The sequence below is a fragment of the Orcinus orca genome, chromosome 14 (assembly GCF_937001465.1).
Source record: "Orcinus orca chromosome 14, mOrcOrc1.1, whole genome shotgun sequence".
In the NCBI taxonomy this organism is placed as follows: domain Eukaryota; kingdom Metazoa; phylum Chordata; class Mammalia; order Artiodactyla; family Delphinidae; genus Orcinus; species Orcinus orca.
In genome coordinates, this window is record NC_064572.1 from 72,915,736 (window position 1) to 72,935,998 (window position 20,263).

At 44.3% G+C, this 20,263-nt stretch overlaps 1 protein-coding gene across 1 annotated transcript; it reads left to right on the forward strand.

The window, feature by feature from the left end:
- The first annotated feature begins 2,655 nt into the window (after positions 1-2,655).
- On the forward strand, positions 2,656-17,607 carry TECTB (tectorin beta). Its single transcript, XM_004265842.4, has 10 exons — positions 2,656-2,795; positions 3,519-3,709; positions 5,413-5,555; positions 5,661-5,733; positions 9,305-9,408; positions 9,558-9,641; positions 13,523-13,685; positions 15,187-15,259; positions 16,390-16,422; positions 17,521-17,607. The coding sequence occupies exons 1-10, from the start codon at positions 2,720-2,722 to the stop codon at positions 17,568-17,570; spliced, it is 990 nt and encodes a 329-aa protein (XP_004265890.1). The 5' UTR covers positions 2,656-2,719; the 3' UTR covers positions 17,571-17,607.
- Positions 17,608-20,263: the final 2,656 nt, after the last annotated feature.

Below are 20,263 nucleotides of genomic sequence, written 5' to 3' on the forward strand. Positions count from 1 at the left end.
TGCTGAATTATCAGTGATGCATAACATTTGTGTCAAATCAGAGAGGCCATCCTTATGAAATTAGGGCATGAGGCCTCCGTGACTCGGCTTACCTGTTGCTTCCCCTGTCAAGCATGTCGACTCTCCCTTTTCCCTCCTCCCCCCATCCTGCGTTCCCGGTACAGATTTCTATTTTTCCTTGCATTCCGCACCCACCCACCCAGTTCCTAGTTCTGCTGATTTGCCTGTGTCTTCCCAGGGCCTTGTCCCTGGTATACTGTAGGGACTTAATATATGTTTAAAAAAGTGGACGGAGGAAGAAGCTCAGAGTTAGTGCTAAGCCCTAGAAAAGAGAAACTCAGAAGTTATGCATGCTTGTGTGATGCAAGCGCCATTTTCTGCTCAGGAAGTAATGCCTCTAATGAGTTGTGGAGACCAGTATAAACGTGCTGATACTTCCAGGTCACACTAAACTTGATCCTAGCATTAAAAAAATTAATGTGTTTCCTCTTCTTCCCCTCTCCTGCCCATTTGGTCTTTATCTATAAAATATATTCATTGCATGTGTGTTACACAATATAGATATGTCTCATGTAGCACGAATCTACAATGGGCACTTCGTGGTACTTCCGAGGAAAAGAAAAACAACTCAGGGACACATAACATGTTGCCAGAAATTGTTAGTTGTCTCTTCGTGTGATCTGTTTCTTTACCTAGCACTTTACAGTTTATAAGAGCCTTCACATCATTGCTCTCCCACCCCGTGAGGTGAGTTCAGGGCTGTGGCTTCCATTTACAGAGAAGGAAAGGGAGTCACAGAAATCTTTCGTGGCTTGCCATATGGCTATTTCCTTAGTTCTTAAATATCATCGTTGTAAGGCATGCCATTGATTTAACAATAGGTTTTGAGGATATAAGGAAACTACCATACTGTGTATACATATTGCTTATAAGACACATCCCAACGTTTCTGAGACATTAAATTATATGCACTTGGAGAGAGAGACATGTATCTTAAAACTAAGAAAATGTGGTCAGTAGTGGAACAATGACTTAACATGGCATTCTAACTCTGAGTCACTGTGTACAATTTACCTTCTCAGCTACATTATAAACTCCCACAAGCAGGGTATTTTTCTACACTTTTTACATGTCTCTCAAAAAGCGTAATGTAGTGGCTTCTGTACCAAATGCTCTCAGTTGGTTGATAAAAGAGTCCGTTTCCTCTAAAAAACAAAACTAAAAGGAGCCCTTATTTTTCATTCTTAAATTTCTGGGTACTAAAAATTCCTAGGGAATATATTTGGAAACTTCCCAGGAGCCGCATTTTATCTGCTGTTTTTGGTGGGATCTTGTTTGGTGACTAAGAATTGAATCATAAGATTGCCTCTCTGAGAAAGACAAATACCATATGATACCACTTATATGTGGAATCCGAAATATGATACCAATTATTTACAAAACAGAAACAGACACACAGACATAGAAAATAAACTTGTGCTGCCTGAAGGGAAAAGGGGGTGTAGGGGGCATAAATTAGGAGTTTGGGACTAACAGATACACACTACTACATATAAAATAGGTAAACAACAAGATCCTACCATCTGGCACAGGGAACTATATTCAATAATAAACCATAATGGAAAATAATATGAAAAAGAATACATATGTATGTACATATATATACATATATATATACATATATATATACATAAAACTGAATCATTTTGCTGTACTCCAGAAAACTAACACAACATTGTAAATCAACTATACTTCCATAACAAATAAAAATTTTTTTAAAGAAAGATTGCCTTTCTAAGTTCCTTCTCCCAATATCACCGCTCTGGGAGACTAACAAAACTTTAGAAACCTAGGGGGTCTACAATCAAAAGTTGTATTTCCGAATGAAGTTTTGATGAACTTCAAGATGAAACTCTAGAAGTTCGGAGCTTATTATATTAGAGAAAAAAATCTTTAACATGTTTGCATGAACACAGCCTATTTTTTTTGTTTAGTATCCAGTGTACCACTGCTGAACTTGTCTTCCTAAATTCAGTTTAGATAGGCCTGCATATAAAAATAAGAAAGCAAGAAATAAACCAAAGAAAGCAAGATGTAAAAAAAGAAAACTGTCACCTGTAACCATGCAGAAATTGGTTTGTCTCCAATCAGAGTTATTTTTGTATGAGGAGGAAAAAATTCAACTTTTTATTCCACCCCTGGTTTAAAAAGCAGTTAAAAAAAAAAAAAGGTTCTCCAACTCTGTGAAGTAAAAGAAATTAGCCTCAAGTGGCCGTAACTGAGCTTCCCATCGGATTAACGTGCAAGGTTGCCTTTTATTTCCCCCCCACAGTGGATAATGCATGTTCATTGTGGTTTATCTGGAGCCGGTTTCTTTTACACCCTCTGCTTATATAAAGTCGAGCTAGGACTGGGAACAGAGATTTGGGGAGCATCTGAGAGGCAGCCTCCAGCCGGAGAGAATGAAACAGTCGGGAACTCGAGCAGCCGCGTGTGAAATTGACACTCTCTGTGGTATGAGCCCCATGTTCTGCCTCCCAGCGCAGACGAAGAGCCGTTAGAAACGAGACGCGTGATCCATCTCCTCTGTATGTGCTGCTTTGTTCTCACCCTTGATTTTAATTTCTCGCTCGTGTTTCTGACCTAGAATGATCGAGGCTCGGGCCCTGTCAGGACCGTGAACGTTTGGCCAGCTTGACTTGGCCACCTGGCAAAAGCAATGGTGATGAGGGCCTTCGTCCTGTTGGCTGTCTTTGCAGAAGCCTCTGCGAGATCTTGCGCTCCAAATAAAGCAGGTATGCTCTGGTGCTGTAGCCCATTTTCCTGGAAAGGAACTTTTCCTGGCACTTCCCTTCGCAGAGTTCCTAGCCCTGTGCTTCTATTGTTAGGAAAATGCAATACTGCAGCCAAGTAGAAGCGCTTAAGCACCCCAACGCCCATCCGGTTTTTCCCACAGAAAGTACAAATCTATTGGGTAAAGTTACACTTTTTAAAAATTAGAGGCTGCTAAATAGATGAACAAATAGATAAAATCTTCACATTTTTTTCCCATTTTCTATTTGACTACTGCTTTTCTGTCCTGTGCCATAAATTACTGTTTCATGGCATTGTGCATAAATGGACATTTTAAATTTTATAGGCTTGTTACATGGGATGTTCATATATATATGAAACCAGATTGAATGGATCGGAAATATATATATATATATAGGAAATATAAATATGAAAATACATTGAATCTGGTTTCAAAAATTCATTCCTTAAAATAAGTTAAAGCTTAAAAGTGGACCAATTTTGAATACATATTAAGAATAATGCAGATATTACACAGAGGTTTCAAAAACTGTAAAAGTGGAACTTCAGTGACTGAAGTTGGGGGAAAACTTTCGTCACAGCTCATGAAGAAGAGTGGGGAAAGTATTTTTAACTAACTGCTTTGCATGCTCAGCTGTAACAGGAGCCCACCATATGTAGATATTACCAGATCCGATTTCAGACCAGGTCTCTCCTCTTTCCAGATGTCATTCTTGTGTTTTGTTATCCGAAAACAATCATCGCCAAAATCCCAGAGTGTCCCTATGGATGGGAAGTGCACCAGCTGGCGCTTGGCGGGCTATGTTACAATGGGGTCCACGAAGCAGGTTACTACCTATTTGTCATCCCAGATTTGTCACCTAAAAACAAGTCCTATTGTGGAACCCAGTCCGAGGTAAGACCAGGCCACACGTGGAGGAGTTGCTAAGAGGAGGCAACTGGGCCCAAGAATGAGACATCTCCTGTCCACCCTTAAAAAGATTCAGAATTCACCACTTTCTTTTTAAGAGTCAGTCCCAACTCCCAAATTTCCTGAGATATTAGTGTTCTTTAAATTCTTTTCTTCTGTCTAGTTTAGGCGACTCTTTGGATTTAAATTTTACTCTCCTAATTCACTGCCTGAGCAGCTAAGCCACCTTCCGTGAGTAGAACAAAGTACATTTCCCACCTCCACCTCACTTGGAGCTCCGAGCACATGTTCACGGCTGCCATCCTTCCTGAGTTGGATGGGTGAGCCATCCTCTGCCCGAGACTTGGAAGCTGGGACAAAGAGGTGCATGTGGAAGGCATCTTAGGGACTTCCCTGGTGGTCCAGCAGTTAAGTCTCTGTGCTTCCACTGCAGGGGGCATGGGTTCAATCCCTGGTCGGGGAACTAAGATCCCACATGCCACGCGGCGTGGCCAAAAAAATACAAAGATAATGGAAGGCATCTTAAAGGAGTGACCAAAGTATAACACAACCCGTAATTGGGTCTTGTGAAGTACCCAGGACAGGTAATCAGAATTAAAAGGAACCACAGACATCCTCTCGCCAAGTATCCTTATGGGATGGAGGAGAAATCTGAGACCTCCCAGCAAAGCCACTAGTTTGGGGCCACAGAACCAGTAGAGATATAGTCATGAAGGGAGCCTAGGTCTTCTGACGCTCTGGCTGACGTCTAGAACTCATATGGCCTTGACTGAAGGAGATGGTACATCTATCGGGTCTCAGCTCCTGGGGCTACCTCCTCTTCCTAAAGGTCCCACAAGGATTCAGGGATTTAGGGAGAAGAGTCATGGGCATGATTAACAAAAACATCATGTCTTTGAATATCCTGGTAAAATGAACTAGACATCATATGTGCAGTCTTAGGCAGATCACTTCTCAAGTGACCGTTCAAGATCCCTTTTAACTCTAATATTTGGTGATTTTAAAGTCCAACAAGTCAGAGGAAAGAAACTCAGAAATAGTGCTCATGATTGGAAGAGGGAAAGAGCAAAGAACCAGGCAGTAACGTTCTAGAGATGGGAGGTAGTGAAGGTGTCACATAAGTTTACTTGGACAGGGGAAAGTAAATTAAAAGTTGATGTTAGGAGATAGAGGTTCCTGAGCCAGTCCATTTCGGTCAGAAGCCCAATGGGTATATGGATTTTTTTTAAGTGTACAACATTCAACTTAGATTATTATAAGATTATTATAAACAATCTTGAACAGACTTAAGATCTCTTTACAAAAATTATCAGCTCACCTACAAACAAGAGTGGGTGCTATATCAATGGCAGACATTCATGTCTCCCCATTGGGCATTTTTCTTTTTTTTTTTTTTCGCGGTACGCGGGCCTCTCACTGTTGTGGCCTCTCCCGTTGTGGAGCACAGGCTCCGGACGCGCAGGCTCAGCGGCCGTGGCTCACGGGCCCAGCCGCTCCGCGGCATGTGGGATCTTCCCGGACTGGGGCACGAACCCGTGTCCCCTGCATCGGCAGGTGGACTCTCAACCACTGTGCCACCAGGGAAGCCCTGGGCTTTTTTCTGAACCATCTTCAGTCATTTATCCAAGAGGCCTCATTCACATCATGGGGGTACAGGGCCACCCTAACCGCCTTCTTTCTTTCTCCAGTACAAGCCCCCCATCTACCACTTCTACAACCACATTGTTTCCAATGACAGCACCGTGATCGTAAAGAACCAGCCTGTGAACTACTCTTTCTCCTGCTCCTACCACTCCACCTACTTGGTGAACCAGGCTGCCTTTGACCAGAGGTAAGCTGCTCAGAGAGCGGAGGACGGGCTGCCTTGCGTGTGCTCTGCAGTCCCTGTCAACCAGGCATGTTTCAGTCCTTATGCAAAATTCTCTCCCCTTTTCAGAGTGGCCACTGTTCATGTGAAGAACGGGAGCATGGGCACATTTGAAAGCCAATTGTCTCTCAACTTCTACACTGTAAGTGGTCTCCAGGTCTCCACTGCTACCCTGGGGCCTTTCTAGGAGATGATGGGATGCTTCCTCAGCATTTGTTCTCCTCTAAGCCATATGCAGACCCCCATTCTTGAATTTGAACTGAGACGTAAGCTTTGTTCTAGCTTTAAGCCTCTTTAAAGACTAGATGCAGCAGACATTCAGATTCATAGACTGGATGGAAGAAAGGAAGGGTGCCACAGAGGAAAAAGGGCAATCTTCCCATTTCACAGATGAGAAAATTGAGATAAGAGAAATCAAAGGTCAATAGGCAATAAAGACAGCCAAGGTCTAATTCTTAATCAAGATCAGTTTCCACCACAACCCCCTCCAGAGATTTATATTTAGGATCTAGCTCTTGTTAAAACATCGGCACAGACTAGTGAGCTTCTACCTGGGACAGGGCTAAGGGGAGAGGTTGGGGTTGGCTGCTGCCGCCTAGTTCTTTGGTCTCCAAAGCCCTTTACTTGGTGGGCCTCCTCTTTGTCTAATTTGGACATGCTGCCTACATTGACATCAAAGCTAAAGGCACTAAGAATAAAATTCTCCAGAGAAACTAAATATGCAATGGCCATTAGCCCAGCTGCCCTCCTGTTTAGATGGGGTGCTCTGTTTTTTAGACCTGCAGCTTCCAGTGAGGGGACATGCGTATAGGAAATGGCCCAGCTGGCTAAAGGAAAATGCAGGCAGGAATAGAAACCTTTACTTCCAACATTAGAACTGGAAGATAGCCCTAGAGGCCACCATGTACAACCCATTCATTTTGCAAAGGAAACAACTATACTACCTGGAACTCCACTGACCTTGAACTCTTTGAACTTGCTTTACCAGCTCCCTGGAAGCTATTAATCTTGCTGAACTCAGAAGGTGAGAGCTAGAAGGGATCCTAGAATAACCTAGTCCATTTTATAGCTGAGGATCTGAAACCCAGCGAGGAAATGATCTGTCCAAGATCCCACAGGTGGTCCAGAGCAGTACCCAGTCTGGAACAAGGTCCCCTAACATTGGTCTACAAGGCAAACTTACTATGCAGGGAATGAAGTTACTTAAGTTTCATGACCCCTCACTTCCACAGGCCCTTTTCAAGGCCCTGTGTCTAATTTTGTATTCAAAATTTTGATTCTTTTAATTAAAGAGGGCTCTCTAAATAAGCTTCAAGGTCCCACAAAACCTAGATCGGCCCCAGGCTACACACCACTAGTAGTTAAGTCCTGAGAAAAGGAAATTCCATACAATCCCTTGACCTATAATCAGGGGGGTTAAAACAGTGTGGCTCACCAGGGTGATGAAAGGATGGCAAAACCACTGTAGTAACTGCTGAAGGTTATCCAGAGAGGAAAATAAGCTTCACACATTGACAACAGTCTCAGGGGACATCCTGATGACAGGCTGTCTTTACTACTGAGCCCCTGTCTGGAAATACATGATTGTTGCTTTAACCAGATAAAATTATAGATATGACCCTATGAAGGTTTTACAACAGTTGGAAATGGAAAGGCACCACGATTGTCAAAAGTCATCATCCACCATCAGTTATGCGGAGCTAAGTTTCAGACAGAAATATCAAATCTTATAACTTTTTTAAGAAAAAACAAAAATTAGGAAGCATGTCCTCAGCATCACCCAGACCATCCTCTAGATGGCTAGACAGACTGCTTCCTTGAACTGGTAGAAATGAGGCTAAGGCCTTCCCTAGGGCCCACCAAGACCCTTATAGGACAAACAAACCTTGGCAACGAGGGGCCTCTGAGGTTATAACCGAGACTTTGGTACTGATTAACATTCCCACAATGGGCTCGGTTTCCTGTGCCTTACCCATGAGGTTGGTATTTTTCTTCTCCTCCCTTCTTCTGCTTTGAGAGCATTCTTGCGTGTCTCTGAAGCAACAGCTGCTCGCTGCATATATTTCCATCAAATTACCAGAGACCGAGCTGTGTCCTGCGTGGCACAATAGAATGAATGCTCTGCTAGTTGCTTAGGATTCTGAGAGCTCCAAATGCCAGGCTGCAAAACCACCAGTTCTACCCAGCATGCTTCCTCTCTTCTCTCTCTACCCGCTTCCACTCAATTCTGCCAACGGTCCGTGGTTGGTATTCTCGGTAAAGTTATTTTGACTCCCAATCCGAAATAAAGGAAGGTAGTCAACTTGTAGAAGTAGCCTAGCACTGTGGTTAAGAAAATAGGCCTTGACATCAGACCACTGGTTTGAAGCCAGTTTCCACCATTTACTAGTTGTGTGACCTTGGACAAGTTAGTTAACCTCTCTGGGCCTCCACCTATGCATTTGTTAAGTGGGGATAATAATAGCACTTATCTGAGAGGTTTGTTATGAGGGTTAAATGAAATAATCCTTATAAAACCCTTTCCACAGTGCCTGGCAGCAAAGTAAATGCCCGAGGAAATAGTCATTCTCACAATTGTAAGCTTTGACCTTGTTTAAAGTGGAAACTGAGAACTCCTAGCACCAGCACTGTTACCTTTATAGGGCTGAACATCAATGTCAGAGTGGGATTAGGTTGCCTTCTATTCAATCAAAATGGTATTGACTATTCCTTTTAGTTAGACAGAGACAAATGCCAAAGCTTGGGATGGAACGAAGGCAAGCAATAGAGACCAAAATCATAGACTTCCAGAGTCAGAACAAACCTCAGAGGTGATTAATCTTGACCTTCCACCCAATGCCCAAAACCCTTCTGCAAGGCTGCTGAGGGATGGGTACCCCACCTCTTCCAAGGGCAATGGCAAGTTGGACCTTCTCATGTTAGGTCAGCATGTGAAATCTGATGTCATGAAATCTGACATTCCGAACTCTGGCCCACTGGTCCTGGTTCTGTCCTCTGAAATGATACTACATGTTACTGATGGTCCTTCAACTAGCTCAAGCTTGTCTTCCCCAAACTAAACATCGTCCCATTCTTGATGGTCCATTATCATCCTAGTGACTCTCTTCTCTGTATGATTTCCTGGGTTAATGCCCCCATTAAAAGGCAGAGCCCAGAATTTGCCAAAATAAACTGTCCGGGTACTAAAGGGTAAGCTATCTGGACATAGGTCCCTAATTTTCACGTTACAAAGAAAGTAGGGGGAAATCACACTGAGTATTGTCTCACTGTCAGGTGAGAAGTGGAGAAACTGACCCTTAAAAGCGTTTTGCTTCAGAAATTGAATTAAGTGTGCAGATTCTGTGCTCCACTATGTAACATAATCAGGAAGCTTCCCTGCAAGTGGAGGTATTATTCCAATATTCCAATTCTTGGTTCCCGGGAGATGGGGCCAGGAGAAGCACCTCTGGCTACACTGGGGACGGCGGTCTATGATTTGGGTCTCTATGTAGCGCAGTCTCCTGGACGTACATGTGATGTCCTCATCCCTTCTACGGTGGCACCAGCATCCTAGGAGGTACAGCCTCTCTGGTCCCGGCGGGTCTCACTGTGGTCTCATGTGCCTGTGCCTTTGGGTTGTTCCTCCCCGCTCCCGTCCCGATTCATCTGCTCCTGTCAGACCCAACTGCTCAGTCTGACAAATCGTAACGCCCGGTGTCAATTTCCTTCCAAAGAATGCCAAGTTCACCATTAAGAGGGAAGCGCCTTTTACCCTGGAGACATACGAAATCGGTTCAGATCTGTTTGCAGGAGTAGAAGCCAAAGGGTTAAGCATTAGGTAAGTGTGTGTTCTTAATGTTTGTATTTATAAATACAAAGAAGAGGAAAAAAAACCAAACAAAAACAGCCCAGAGGCGTTTTAATCACCCGAAGTTTCTAGGCATACAACTCCCTAGCTCACAGTGATGAGTTTTGTTTCATTTCCAGGTTTAAAGTGGTTTTGAACAGCTGCTGGGCCACACCTTCGGCTGATTTCATGTATCCCTTGCAGTGGCAGCTGATCAGCAAGGGGTAGGTACGGCTCTCGGGACCACAGGGCTGAGAGGTGGGGCTCGGTAGATCCAGGGCTGCTCTGGCTTGGGACAGCTTGGAAGGAAGAGGCGGAGCCTGTTGGGGTCACATCAGTGACTTCCTCTGTGCTTCCAGACTGAGTACGGATACCAGGAATCACTAACATAGTGCTTTCTAGGTACCAGGTTCTGTTCTGAGAGCTTTATCATATACTAACTCATTTGCCTTACAACAGGTAGGTATTATTACCATCATCCCCATTTTCCAGATGAGAAAACTGAGGCACAGGAGGGGTTAAGTAATGTCACATAGTTAGTGTATGTGTGTGTTTATGGGGAAGTGGGCAGGTTGGGGTCAAACCCAATCAATCTGACATCAGAACCCTGATGAGAACTAACTTAGATATCCATGTAAAAAGCTTAGTACATAGTACCTAGCTGGTATTCAATCAATTTTAATAATATCATTGTTTTTATTTACTAATAATTTCATAGGTAACAGGGAGTTCTTAAAATTTGGAGTAGAGGACTAAAGTAATGGGGTTATAGTATAGAAATGTGATTCTGGAAATCACACACAGGGTGGTTAGAAACAGAACATGGGAGGTAGAAAGACCCGATTAGAGGCTGTGGCAGCTCTAGTGCCGAAAGTGATAAGACCTGAATCAAGGCTGTAGCTAAGTGAGTGGAAAGAAGGTCATCCAACATCACCCAAGGGAGGGAGAAGCAATAAAAATTTAGCAACCAATTGGATATGGTAGAGGGAAGGACAGGGCACAATGTCTGAGGAACATGTGACAAAGAATGCTGCTGCACCATGAATTGTGAAGATGAGAAATTGTTTGTCATAGGCTCCTAGGGAAGAGGGGTTCTGGATAAGGGAGTTTGGATTCTCCTTGAGTTCAGGGATGACATATTGACCTTGAGATGACAACTGTCTAGAAGCACTTAGAATTGTAACTTTGGAAAAGGATGAGGATGAGTTAGACTAGAGATTCAGGCGTCATCCACACAACAAACAGTGAACACAGAAGAGGCCATTCCCCAAACCAAAGCAGACCAGTTACACTGGAACCATCAGGGCTGAGTAAACACTGCCGCCAGGGACAAAGATGATAAGATAACAAAGGTGAAGCCACTTTGGATCTTTATCTATTTTTATTTAACAAACACTTATACAGCCCTTACAACATACCAGGCATTACTCTAGGTAGGTGCTTTGCAAATACTAATTTATTTCAATTTCATTAAACTTCCTATAGAGTAGGTAGTATAACAATCACTATTTTATACATGAGGAAACTGAGGCACAGATAAGTTCAGAAACTTACCCAGAGTCTAAGCTAGTAAAGGGATGGATGATCTGGGCAGCGTTATCTCTTGATAACACAGGGTAGGACAGGCCAGCAAGGCCCACACCCAAGCAACCCATCTTCCTGCAGAGATGGGAGCTTAGTTTGGGTCCTTATTTCACATCTGTCATTGAATGATTCATTTAGGCTCTGTTGATGATGGTGCAAATCAAATGACCTCAGGGAGATTCTGAAATAAATTACTGACATATAGGGACCTTGAAATTACCAAGAGGCACTGGGAACCTCTCTCAACCAATAGCCACACAAGGGCAAAGCCTTCTGCCACACCATGGAATCATCTCCTCAGATAGTTCTAGTGCCCCTGCACACCTAGTGGATGTGTAATATGGCAGAAAAGGGAATGCTTGTGACTTTGGGGTAGTCACTACAAGTGGTCCTCAAACTCTAGTGTGCACAGGAATTCCTTTGGGTATCTGCTACGCATGCAGACACGTTGTAAACCTACAACATCAGAAGGTCCCTAGGTGAACCCTGGGACTCTGCATTTAAGCACAGCCAAATTAAAGACACCCTGACCTAGTTGCAAATACTGCCTAACCGAAATGGCCCCTTGAGGTTGGAGATAATTGCACGAAGACCAGTGTCAAAGGGGAGAATTAGAAAGGCCACTCCCATAACCTCCCAGATGGTTTTGGTTCACACCAGGCCCTTTGGAAGGAAAACTCAGTTTTCAAGAAAGCCTGGAGAGATTAGAATAGGAATTTTGATCTCAGGTGGAGAAGTGATGATGGTGTGAAAGCTTCCCCGTGGGCATTCCACAATCCCAAGATACCTGTCACGGAGGGACAGGTGCCACAGCCAGCGCCAAGAGACAGCAGTGCCAAGGCATCTAGGCCTGCCTGTCACTTGCCTCCTTCCTGCCGCCAGCAAAGCTCTGCTTTATATTGTTCCCACTGTCTGACACCATACCCGGACACTCCAGCAGCCAGGAGCTATTTTAAGGACTTAGTCTTGAGTTCGTACAAGGATCTCAGGTTTAATGACCGAATGATCCTTCAAGAGTCTTGTTTCACAGCTCAGAAAATGCCCCTAGCTCTTGTCACTACTCAGAGGCCACCACAAACAGATCCCAGCTTCTGGCCCTGGTCCAGATATAAGGTGCAGTTTTCATGGCTCGTTTCACTCACTCTCAGAGTTAACATCCCCTCCGTCCTACCTCTGATTTGGCCCCTAATGTCTGGTTCTGATGGACTGGGATGGGGGAGGGTCCACCATGAAGTTTCCCTGGGGCGACTGCACTGCTCCCTAGTGTGTGTGTTGAGTTGGAAGGACGATAGAGTCAGAGAAACACGCCAGGCGGGGCATGAACTTCGGGTTCCACTGAGGTGCTGTCCACTGGTCTTTAGCTTTTGAACCCATAGACCTCTGTTCCGTAGAGGACAGGTTCTGGAGCTCATTGTCACCTGCATACAGGCCCTCACACTCTGTGGGTCTCGCTGTACATTCCCGAGAACCACTGTGTCTGTTCCCAACCTGGCTGACTGTCTGGCACTTACGTAGGGAATCCTATGAGCTTGGTAAATGAAAAGGTATTGGGCTTAAACCAGGCTTTCCCAGTCTCCACACTGTTGACTTTTGGGGGCTGGATCATTCTCTGTTGTGGGGTCTGTCCTGTTCCCTGCAGGGCATTCTGCAGCATCCCTGGTTTCTACCCTCTAGGTGTCAGGAGTATCTTCCCCCCAGTCACGACAGCCACATGTCAAATTTCCCCTGGGGGGCAAAACGGCCCCCAGGTGAGAACAATTGGTTTCGACAAATGCCCATCTATGTCATTATTTTTTCTTTTCCTGCAGTTGTACATTTGGGACTTTGAAACTTCCCAAATATTACACTCTCATTATAGAGAATTAAAAAACAACAACATAAAGGTGAACGAAGAAAACAGAAACTGTCCATAATAGCCAGTGTCAACATTTAAATGGTGTCCTTCCAGCCATTTTTTTCTGTGCTCATATTAAAAATATCTTTACAAAGGTAATTATGTAATAGAATAGATATAGCGCTTAAATAGTACAATGTAAATTCGAATTCCCGGTGGCAAAACCTCACAATGCACACACAGCAATATGTTGGGTGTGACCTGGGCCTAGGTGGCTGTGAGAGCACTTTGGGAAATGCCGTTCCCAGCACCACCATCTTTATTTTGGACATATGCGGGGAGTCTGTACGTATCCCAGTCCTCCAGAGGAGAGGACATTGTCTGGGGGATTTCATTTCTTGGGGACAGAGATGTGGTAACTTCCAGATGTGTGGCTTCTCGTAAGTTGCTCCACCCTTGCTATACTCTATCTGTAGAATGGGGATGGTCACAGCCGTCTCATAGCTCCTCCAACTGACCCCAAAGAAATGAGGATAAGTGAGGTGCTGCCACAGTGCTTCAGAAGGATAATGTGCTGTGTAAAAGCCCAGGGGAGGTCGTGCGTGACTTTGCCTCAGACGCCCTTGCTAGAGTTCATGAGATGACCTTGTCTCTCCCCCTTGCCTCCCCCGACCGCGTGTGCTCCAGCTGCCCTACGGATGAAACAGTCATCGTGTATGAGAATGGGAAAGGCCACAGGGCAACCTTCCAATTCAATGCTTTCCGGTTCCAGAACATCCCCAAATTGTCCAAGGTGTGGTTACACTGTGAGACTTTCATCTGTGACAGTGAGAAGCTCTCCTGCCCAGTGGTGAGCCACCCTTCCCAGAATGAGAATATTACCTGAGGCTGTGAGGGTGAGGGGATGGTATTTGAGAAGCTGTATTTTTACCTGGGAAATTGTCAACAGACCAGTGTAGATATGTGTGAGGACATACTGGAGGAAAGGCTGCTGAGGGTAGGGGCAGACGTTCCAGGCGTGTCTGCCCTGCCACAAACAAGCTACATGGTCTGGCCCAGGTCACTTAACCCCAGAGCCTGGTTTTCTCATCTTTAAAGATAGAGTGATGATGAGTAATAGCGGTCCTTCTCTTTTCAGAGAGCAATGTTAGGGAAAATGAAAGCAACAACAGACATGGAGATGCTTTGAAAAAGTTAACAGGACAAGGGAGATTCAAAATTCAGCTGGTAGCAATAGGCTCTGAATGGAAGTCGAAGGTAGGTATTTTTAGCTCTTGACTTACCAGCCTGAACGTCCGTCTCGGAGACTTAAGATGGACAAGAGAGATGTTGCAGGAATTCGCGACATGAGGTCACAGCTGTTCCGACCACGTGAGAGGAAGGGCCCAGCTTCCCAGACATGTTTAGTAGCTCATGCAGGAGGGTCAGTTTCCCCTCCGCTTCCTCCACCAAGAAGTTGCTGCAGAATCAGTCAACATGCGTAATGAATTCAGGTGGAAGAAAATTTTCCATCGCGACCAGGTGTGAACCTGGTCCTCAGAGCAGTGGTTCCAAAGTGTGGTCCACACTGCTTCAGCATTACCTGGGAACTTGTTAGGGATGCAAATTCTCAGCACCCCACCCCACCCCCTGGCCCCAGACCACCTGATTCAGACACTCTGGGCGGACCCAGCAATCTGTGTTTTAACAAGCTCTTCAAGTGGCGTGCATGTTTGAGAACCACTGCTTTGAAGATCTAAAAGTGTTCAATTCCAAACTGTTACCTCCTCCAGTCTATTTGGACCGGAGACCTCAGGGAGGAAGGACACAGTGTTTCTGAAGAGGGTACCTGCTCGCATTGCCTATAGTAACCAACAGAAATAAGATGATAATCTCTATTTCTGTTGATTCATTTAGCCAGACAGTGGTCACTTACGAGCACAAACAGAGAAAGGGAAGGGAGTAGAGAAACATTTAACTGTTCATGAAAGGATTATTATTGGCACTACATTTAAAAAAGGAAAGGAACCAGAACACATTTTGCAGGTATCCACGTCTCAAATCACAGTGATGAGAGTAACTATGGGTAAAAGCCTTACTTCTCATCAAAAGAAACGGAGTCAGTTCCTCCCACATGCAATGCAGATTTGTTCCAGCTTGAAGAGTTAAGGACGGAAAGATTTCTTCCTTTTCTCAAGTTGGAGAAGCAATGAAATACATCGCTCTGGGTTATAAAAACATTAAGGGAACTAATGTCTGAGGCCTGGGGAATTTTGACTCCGTCAACTTTGTGACTTCTTAAAAAAATCTCTTTTCTCTCCTGTGTTTTTTTCTCATCCCACCTCTCCCCTCGGCTTCTCCTGGGTCTCCAGACTTGTGACAAACGAAAACGCCTCCTCCGGGACCAGACTGGGGGCGTCCTGGTCGTCGAGCTCTCCCTCCGTAGTAAGCTTCTCTGTTTTCCAAATGGTTGCCCTCACGCTGGGCTGCGTCCACAGGCACGGCCGGTTTGAGCATTTTAACTGAATTGCCAAACCAGTTGTGCCTGTACACACAACCTTTACCTGCAACGCGTCTCCTCACCTTGGGGGTGGGTAACTCACGCCCCATCAAGGAGGTTTGTTAACTACCCTGAAACGTTCGGTCTGTGGCCGCAATTCCGATGCCCCCCAGGGACTAGGAAGTGCTGAGCTTCCACACACAGTGTGCAGGTGATAATAATAATAGAAAATGAAACGTACTGGGGCATCCAGGGCACGTCAACAAAACTAGTAAAGGAGCTGGGCGGGCCCTGGGGTTTCAGAAATAAAGGAGATCCACACGGGCCCTGTCCTCAAGAATGTACCATCCAGCAAGGAGGGAGATGCTAAATGCTAAGGGAAAGGGAGATAATTACTGTCAGTGGGGGTGGAAGAGGTAGGGTCTATGGGAATAGATGGGTAGGCAGCTCAGCGTAGTCAGGCTTAGGGAGGACCTCTGCGAGTCGTCTTTAAGTCTGACCTCAAGAGTGCCGTGACATCAAGGGGGGACAAGGCCTGGGAGCTTTAGGGGACGGTCACCCAACTCTGGTCAGGAGCCCAACCCCAACTGCTGCCTGATTTTGTATGACCTGTAAGCTAAGGGCAGTTTTTCCTTTTTATGTGGTTGAAAAAAATCAAAAGAAACAATATTTCATAACACACAAAAATTATATGAAATTCAAACTTCATTGTATATACAGAAAGTTTTGTTGGGACATAGCCACACTGGTTCATTTAGGGCTTGTCTCCAGCTACTTTCGACAGCGTCAAGTAGTTGCAATAGAGACCGAGGGGCCTGCGAAGCTGAGTAAGTTTACCATCACCCGCCCTTTGCAGAAAGTTTACCAACCCCTGCCATAGAGAGCCGGGATGAAAATGGTGTGAGATGAAGCCTCTGTCAACCCTGCAAGGAACTTTGTGCTAAAGACAATGGGAGCGGGTTGGTTTCATCAAGGGAGAATCCAGTCAGGTTTGTGTTTTAGGAACGCAGCTCTGAGACTTCTCCCTCTGTGATCTTTTCTTAAACCTTCTGTATTCTTTCTTTACTCACTACAGGCAGGGGATCCTCCGGTCTCTATAGCTTCTCAGGTAAGGAAAAGAGACAGCTCTGGGTAATGCTTTTAACAGGCAGATGTGTGTTTTAAAAGAGGCTTACCTTTGGCCCCAGCAAAGCCTTTACCTGAATGAGTTGGAGGGGGATTGGAGGTCAAGAGGTCTCTCTCCAACCAGCCCCTGAGCTCTGAAGGGAGGGAGGAGCTGGGGGCAAGCTGGATGAAGCAGAGCTGGTTCCCCCACCCCCCTACCAAGTCTAAGCAAAGACATCACCAGGTGGTGCCTCTTGGGTTTCTGTGTTCGGAAAACATGATTTTCAACGATCTGTTCATTCAACAAATATTTCTGAGTCCCTTCTGTGACCCTGCCCCTCGTGAACTGAGTGACCATGACCCCACTCCTGCATTCCCCAGTTTCCTCTGTGAAATTGGGTTAATAATTGCCCATATCATACACAGAAGTTGTTGTGTGGATTAACTATTACAGCTAAGAGCACGAAACAATGATGCCCAGAAAGCAACAAACAACCAGTAAGGATCAGCCATGATTACTGACTCTGTACCAGGCACTTTTCTAGGCGGTGTGACTGCTGCAGTGAACAAGGCAGGCAAGCCTCCTGCCCTTCCTAATATGCATGAAGTATGGTGGGTGGGGCCGAATAATGATTTAGACAGCAGTCCGGGAAGCACCTTAGAGGAAGAAGCACTTCAGCTAAGACCCAAGGTCTCACCAAATGATGCGAGAAGATGGGTCAGGCAGTTCTATTTATAAACAAACTCACAGATGTAAGATTTGCTCTCACAATTACAGGAAACCATGCAAGCCAACTGTTTGAGACTCTAAGATGCACCATCTGGAGTCTACAGTGAAACGCACCATCACTGTATTATCGAAGTTCAGGTTCCCATCTGTCAGAGGTCCCTATCCTAGGCTTATCTGTTGGGTTCTTTGTACTGATGAAAGTGAGCTATGGAAACCCCAGAGGACGAACAAAACTATGTACAAAATGTGCAGAGTTTTATGGAAACCTACTGAACGTCTCTGAGTTGACTCATTTATGTTGAGTTGACTCTTTTGTTGAGTTCTCCTTACTCCTTGTCGAACTGTTTGTCTCCTTTCCTGTCTGGTCCACAGATGTTCTCTATCACCTCATCGTGATGCTGGGGATTTGTGCTGTGTTATAAGGGAGAGCCAGGCAGGCAGCTGCAGTTCCTCCACCCAAGACCATCTCCTCTGTCAATGACAAACTCACATTTATTGTGCTGCCAAAAAGAACAAAGAGAAGACCGTATTGTTGGGAAGCAGAGAACAGCGCTTTGCCAAATATGTGTTCCAGTGATTTTTGTGAATTTCAGCGATTGTTTTTCTTCGGTGCCCCACTTCCTCTTGTGACTTCCTGTGGCTCTTAGATTCTGCCGTCCCTCCCCTGCAGCCGGCGGAGGAGTCTCCTTTTCCCATAGTCAAGTCGAGACTGCAGTGGACTCCTTTGAAAGCTATTCTAATTTTAAAAGACTAGCACACCCAACCAAGTGCAGCTGAGCATCTTGAGGAGAATGTAGGGCATAAGCACCTTTAAAGTACTGAGGACGGAATGCACAGGAACAACCAACTTTGCCGAAGGAGCCTTTGTCTTTGAGGCTGTGCAATTCCTATCTAAGGACCAGAGCTGAGCCACCAGGCGGCGGTTCTAATATTTCAAATGATGATGTGGGAATCAGGGTAGAAAACATTCGTTTGCTCAAACCTGAATAATATAAAGGAAAGTGATTCTTGAGAGCCCCCAGTGAGTGCTAACCCAACTGGTGTTTTATTATAAGTTTTCTTAAATATGTATAAACAGTATATACGTATACACTCCTTATTTTTATAGCTGATATATACGTCTAAGATGGAAAGAAAATTACAAATTGAATAGGACTCAGGCTACAAAAAGACTAAAACTCACATTAGCATTCATTGAACATGATAATGCGGCATTGCCTAAATGAAACTGCTACCTGTAACATGCTTCAGAGGGACGGCCACGACAGAGTCTCTTCAGCTTGGCAACCCCATCCTACTCGTGATGCCCAAGGCTCTCACTATTTCTATTTGCTCTGCTAAGAAATCTTCATTTGTAGAGCATGGTCTGACCTCATTTAGCCTTTACTTCAACATTCAAGCCCATATCTTTTTTTGTCTCAGTAACCTACGACCATTCGAATGGAACCAACAAAAACTCGGAAACACAAATGCAAATAAAATGAGAACAAATGGCCAGTGAAATCACGTGGTTTCTCATGCTGAGAGCACTGCCACCCCAGTGATCCAGAACATGTTGAGAGTAATGATTTACACGGTCAAGCAAATAAAAACGGAAAGAAGCGGTCCTGGTAGAGAATTGGCGGATCCCTGAAAACGCACTGAGGACCCCGGTTTGAGGCTAGACGCTGAGATGTGCTAGGAAAAGCCTGAGCTTTAAATTCTGTTCTTTGTCTTGTAGAGACTCAACTAGTGGGCTTATCATTGGAAAACACGTCAGTTTGTATCTCTGTATTTAATGTGTTTGAGAAGTTTTGAGATCTGTAGTTTGATGGTTCTTTTACAACCATGTTAATGAACTCAGAAATTAAGCTGGTTCTCAAACCTCTGGAGGCTCGATTAAAATGACTCGTAGCTGAAACTGGTCTCAAAGCTGGTCCTCCAACCAGTTTGGGATCTCTTCTTCCTATATATTCAGAATTTTTGTAGTCAGGAAGGACAGAAGACATATTTCATTGGTTCTAGTCAAAAACTCTTAAATAGCGTACTCACAGCCATAATCATAAATCCTTGGCTGTCAGAGTAAAACAAAGTTGTGCTAGTTTTGCTTTGTTTTAGCATAATGTTTAATGATCTTGTATCTCTTGGTGGTGCTACGGAATAAATAAAATGCCTTAAAATAAATAACCTATGACTATAGCTTACAGTGTAAATATATCATGTTGGTAGCCAAATCTTCAACCCTCCCACTGGTTTCTACAACTAGAGCTTCTTAAATTCACATATATATCACAGGCTTTCAATCATTTTATCCTGCAGCTGCATTTCAGAAATTCCAGTATTGTGTTTCTAGGCAAGGAGGCAGAGCCATTTTGCATGATTAATGTCTGGGGGAAAAGTTTTTGTGGTCATCCCTGTCTCTAAGGCCCTCACGTCTGTCACCAGCAACGGCATGTGCTTCAACTCAAAGTCAACAGCCCCATGATGTTTGGTTGCATGTTTCATGTTTCACAACTTCTCTACTAAGGAATGAAGAGAAAGTCACTCTCCAAACAATCTCTCTTGCAAACTCCCATTAGTGCTAAACATAAAACAGACATTTAGAGAAGGAGGAAAGGGTACTTTCTCCCTTAGGTATCCTTGGTTGACATAGAAAAAAACCCTGAATATAGATTTTAGGAAAGTGCTCTTATCAAAATTCCTAATTATGAACCCTAAAGACATCTTCTCTCTCTCTCTCTCTCTCTCTCTCTCTCTCTAAACTTGAGTAATTTAAACAAAATATAGAGAGAGACATGGATATATACACACACATATATACTGAGTATACACAGGCACATAAATCTCTACCAATTGATAGAGACAGCTATAGCTATAGCTGTAGAGATAGATATAGAGAGGTTGATGTTTGTATATACTCAGTATATGTGTATATGTGCATGTATATATGTATAGGCATGTACATGTGTATGTATATATGTGCATGTGTGTGTGTGAATGTAGGCACATGTGTATATATGTTCTATGTACATGTGTGTGACTGGATGCCAGATGTTTATGTTACAATGTTTGATGAAAAAGGCAGAAGTAACAAAGTTTTTATTATATGAACATAACTGTGTAAGCATGTGGGCTA

Excerpts from the sequence above, each read along its gene's own strand:
- TECTB (XM_004265842.4), top strand. The coding sequence starts at position 2,720 with ATGGTGATGAGGGCCTTCGTCCTGTTGGCTGTCTTTGCAGAAGCCTCT. Across the intron at positions 5,734-9,304 it reads TGTCTCTCAACTTCTACACT|AATGCCAAGTTCACCATTAA; the intron begins GTAAGTGGTCTC and ends TTCCTTCCAAAG. Across the intron at positions 16,423-17,520 it reads CGGTCTCTATAGCTTCTCAG|ATGTTCTCTATCACCTCATC; the intron begins GTAAGGAAAAGA and ends TCTGGTCCACAG.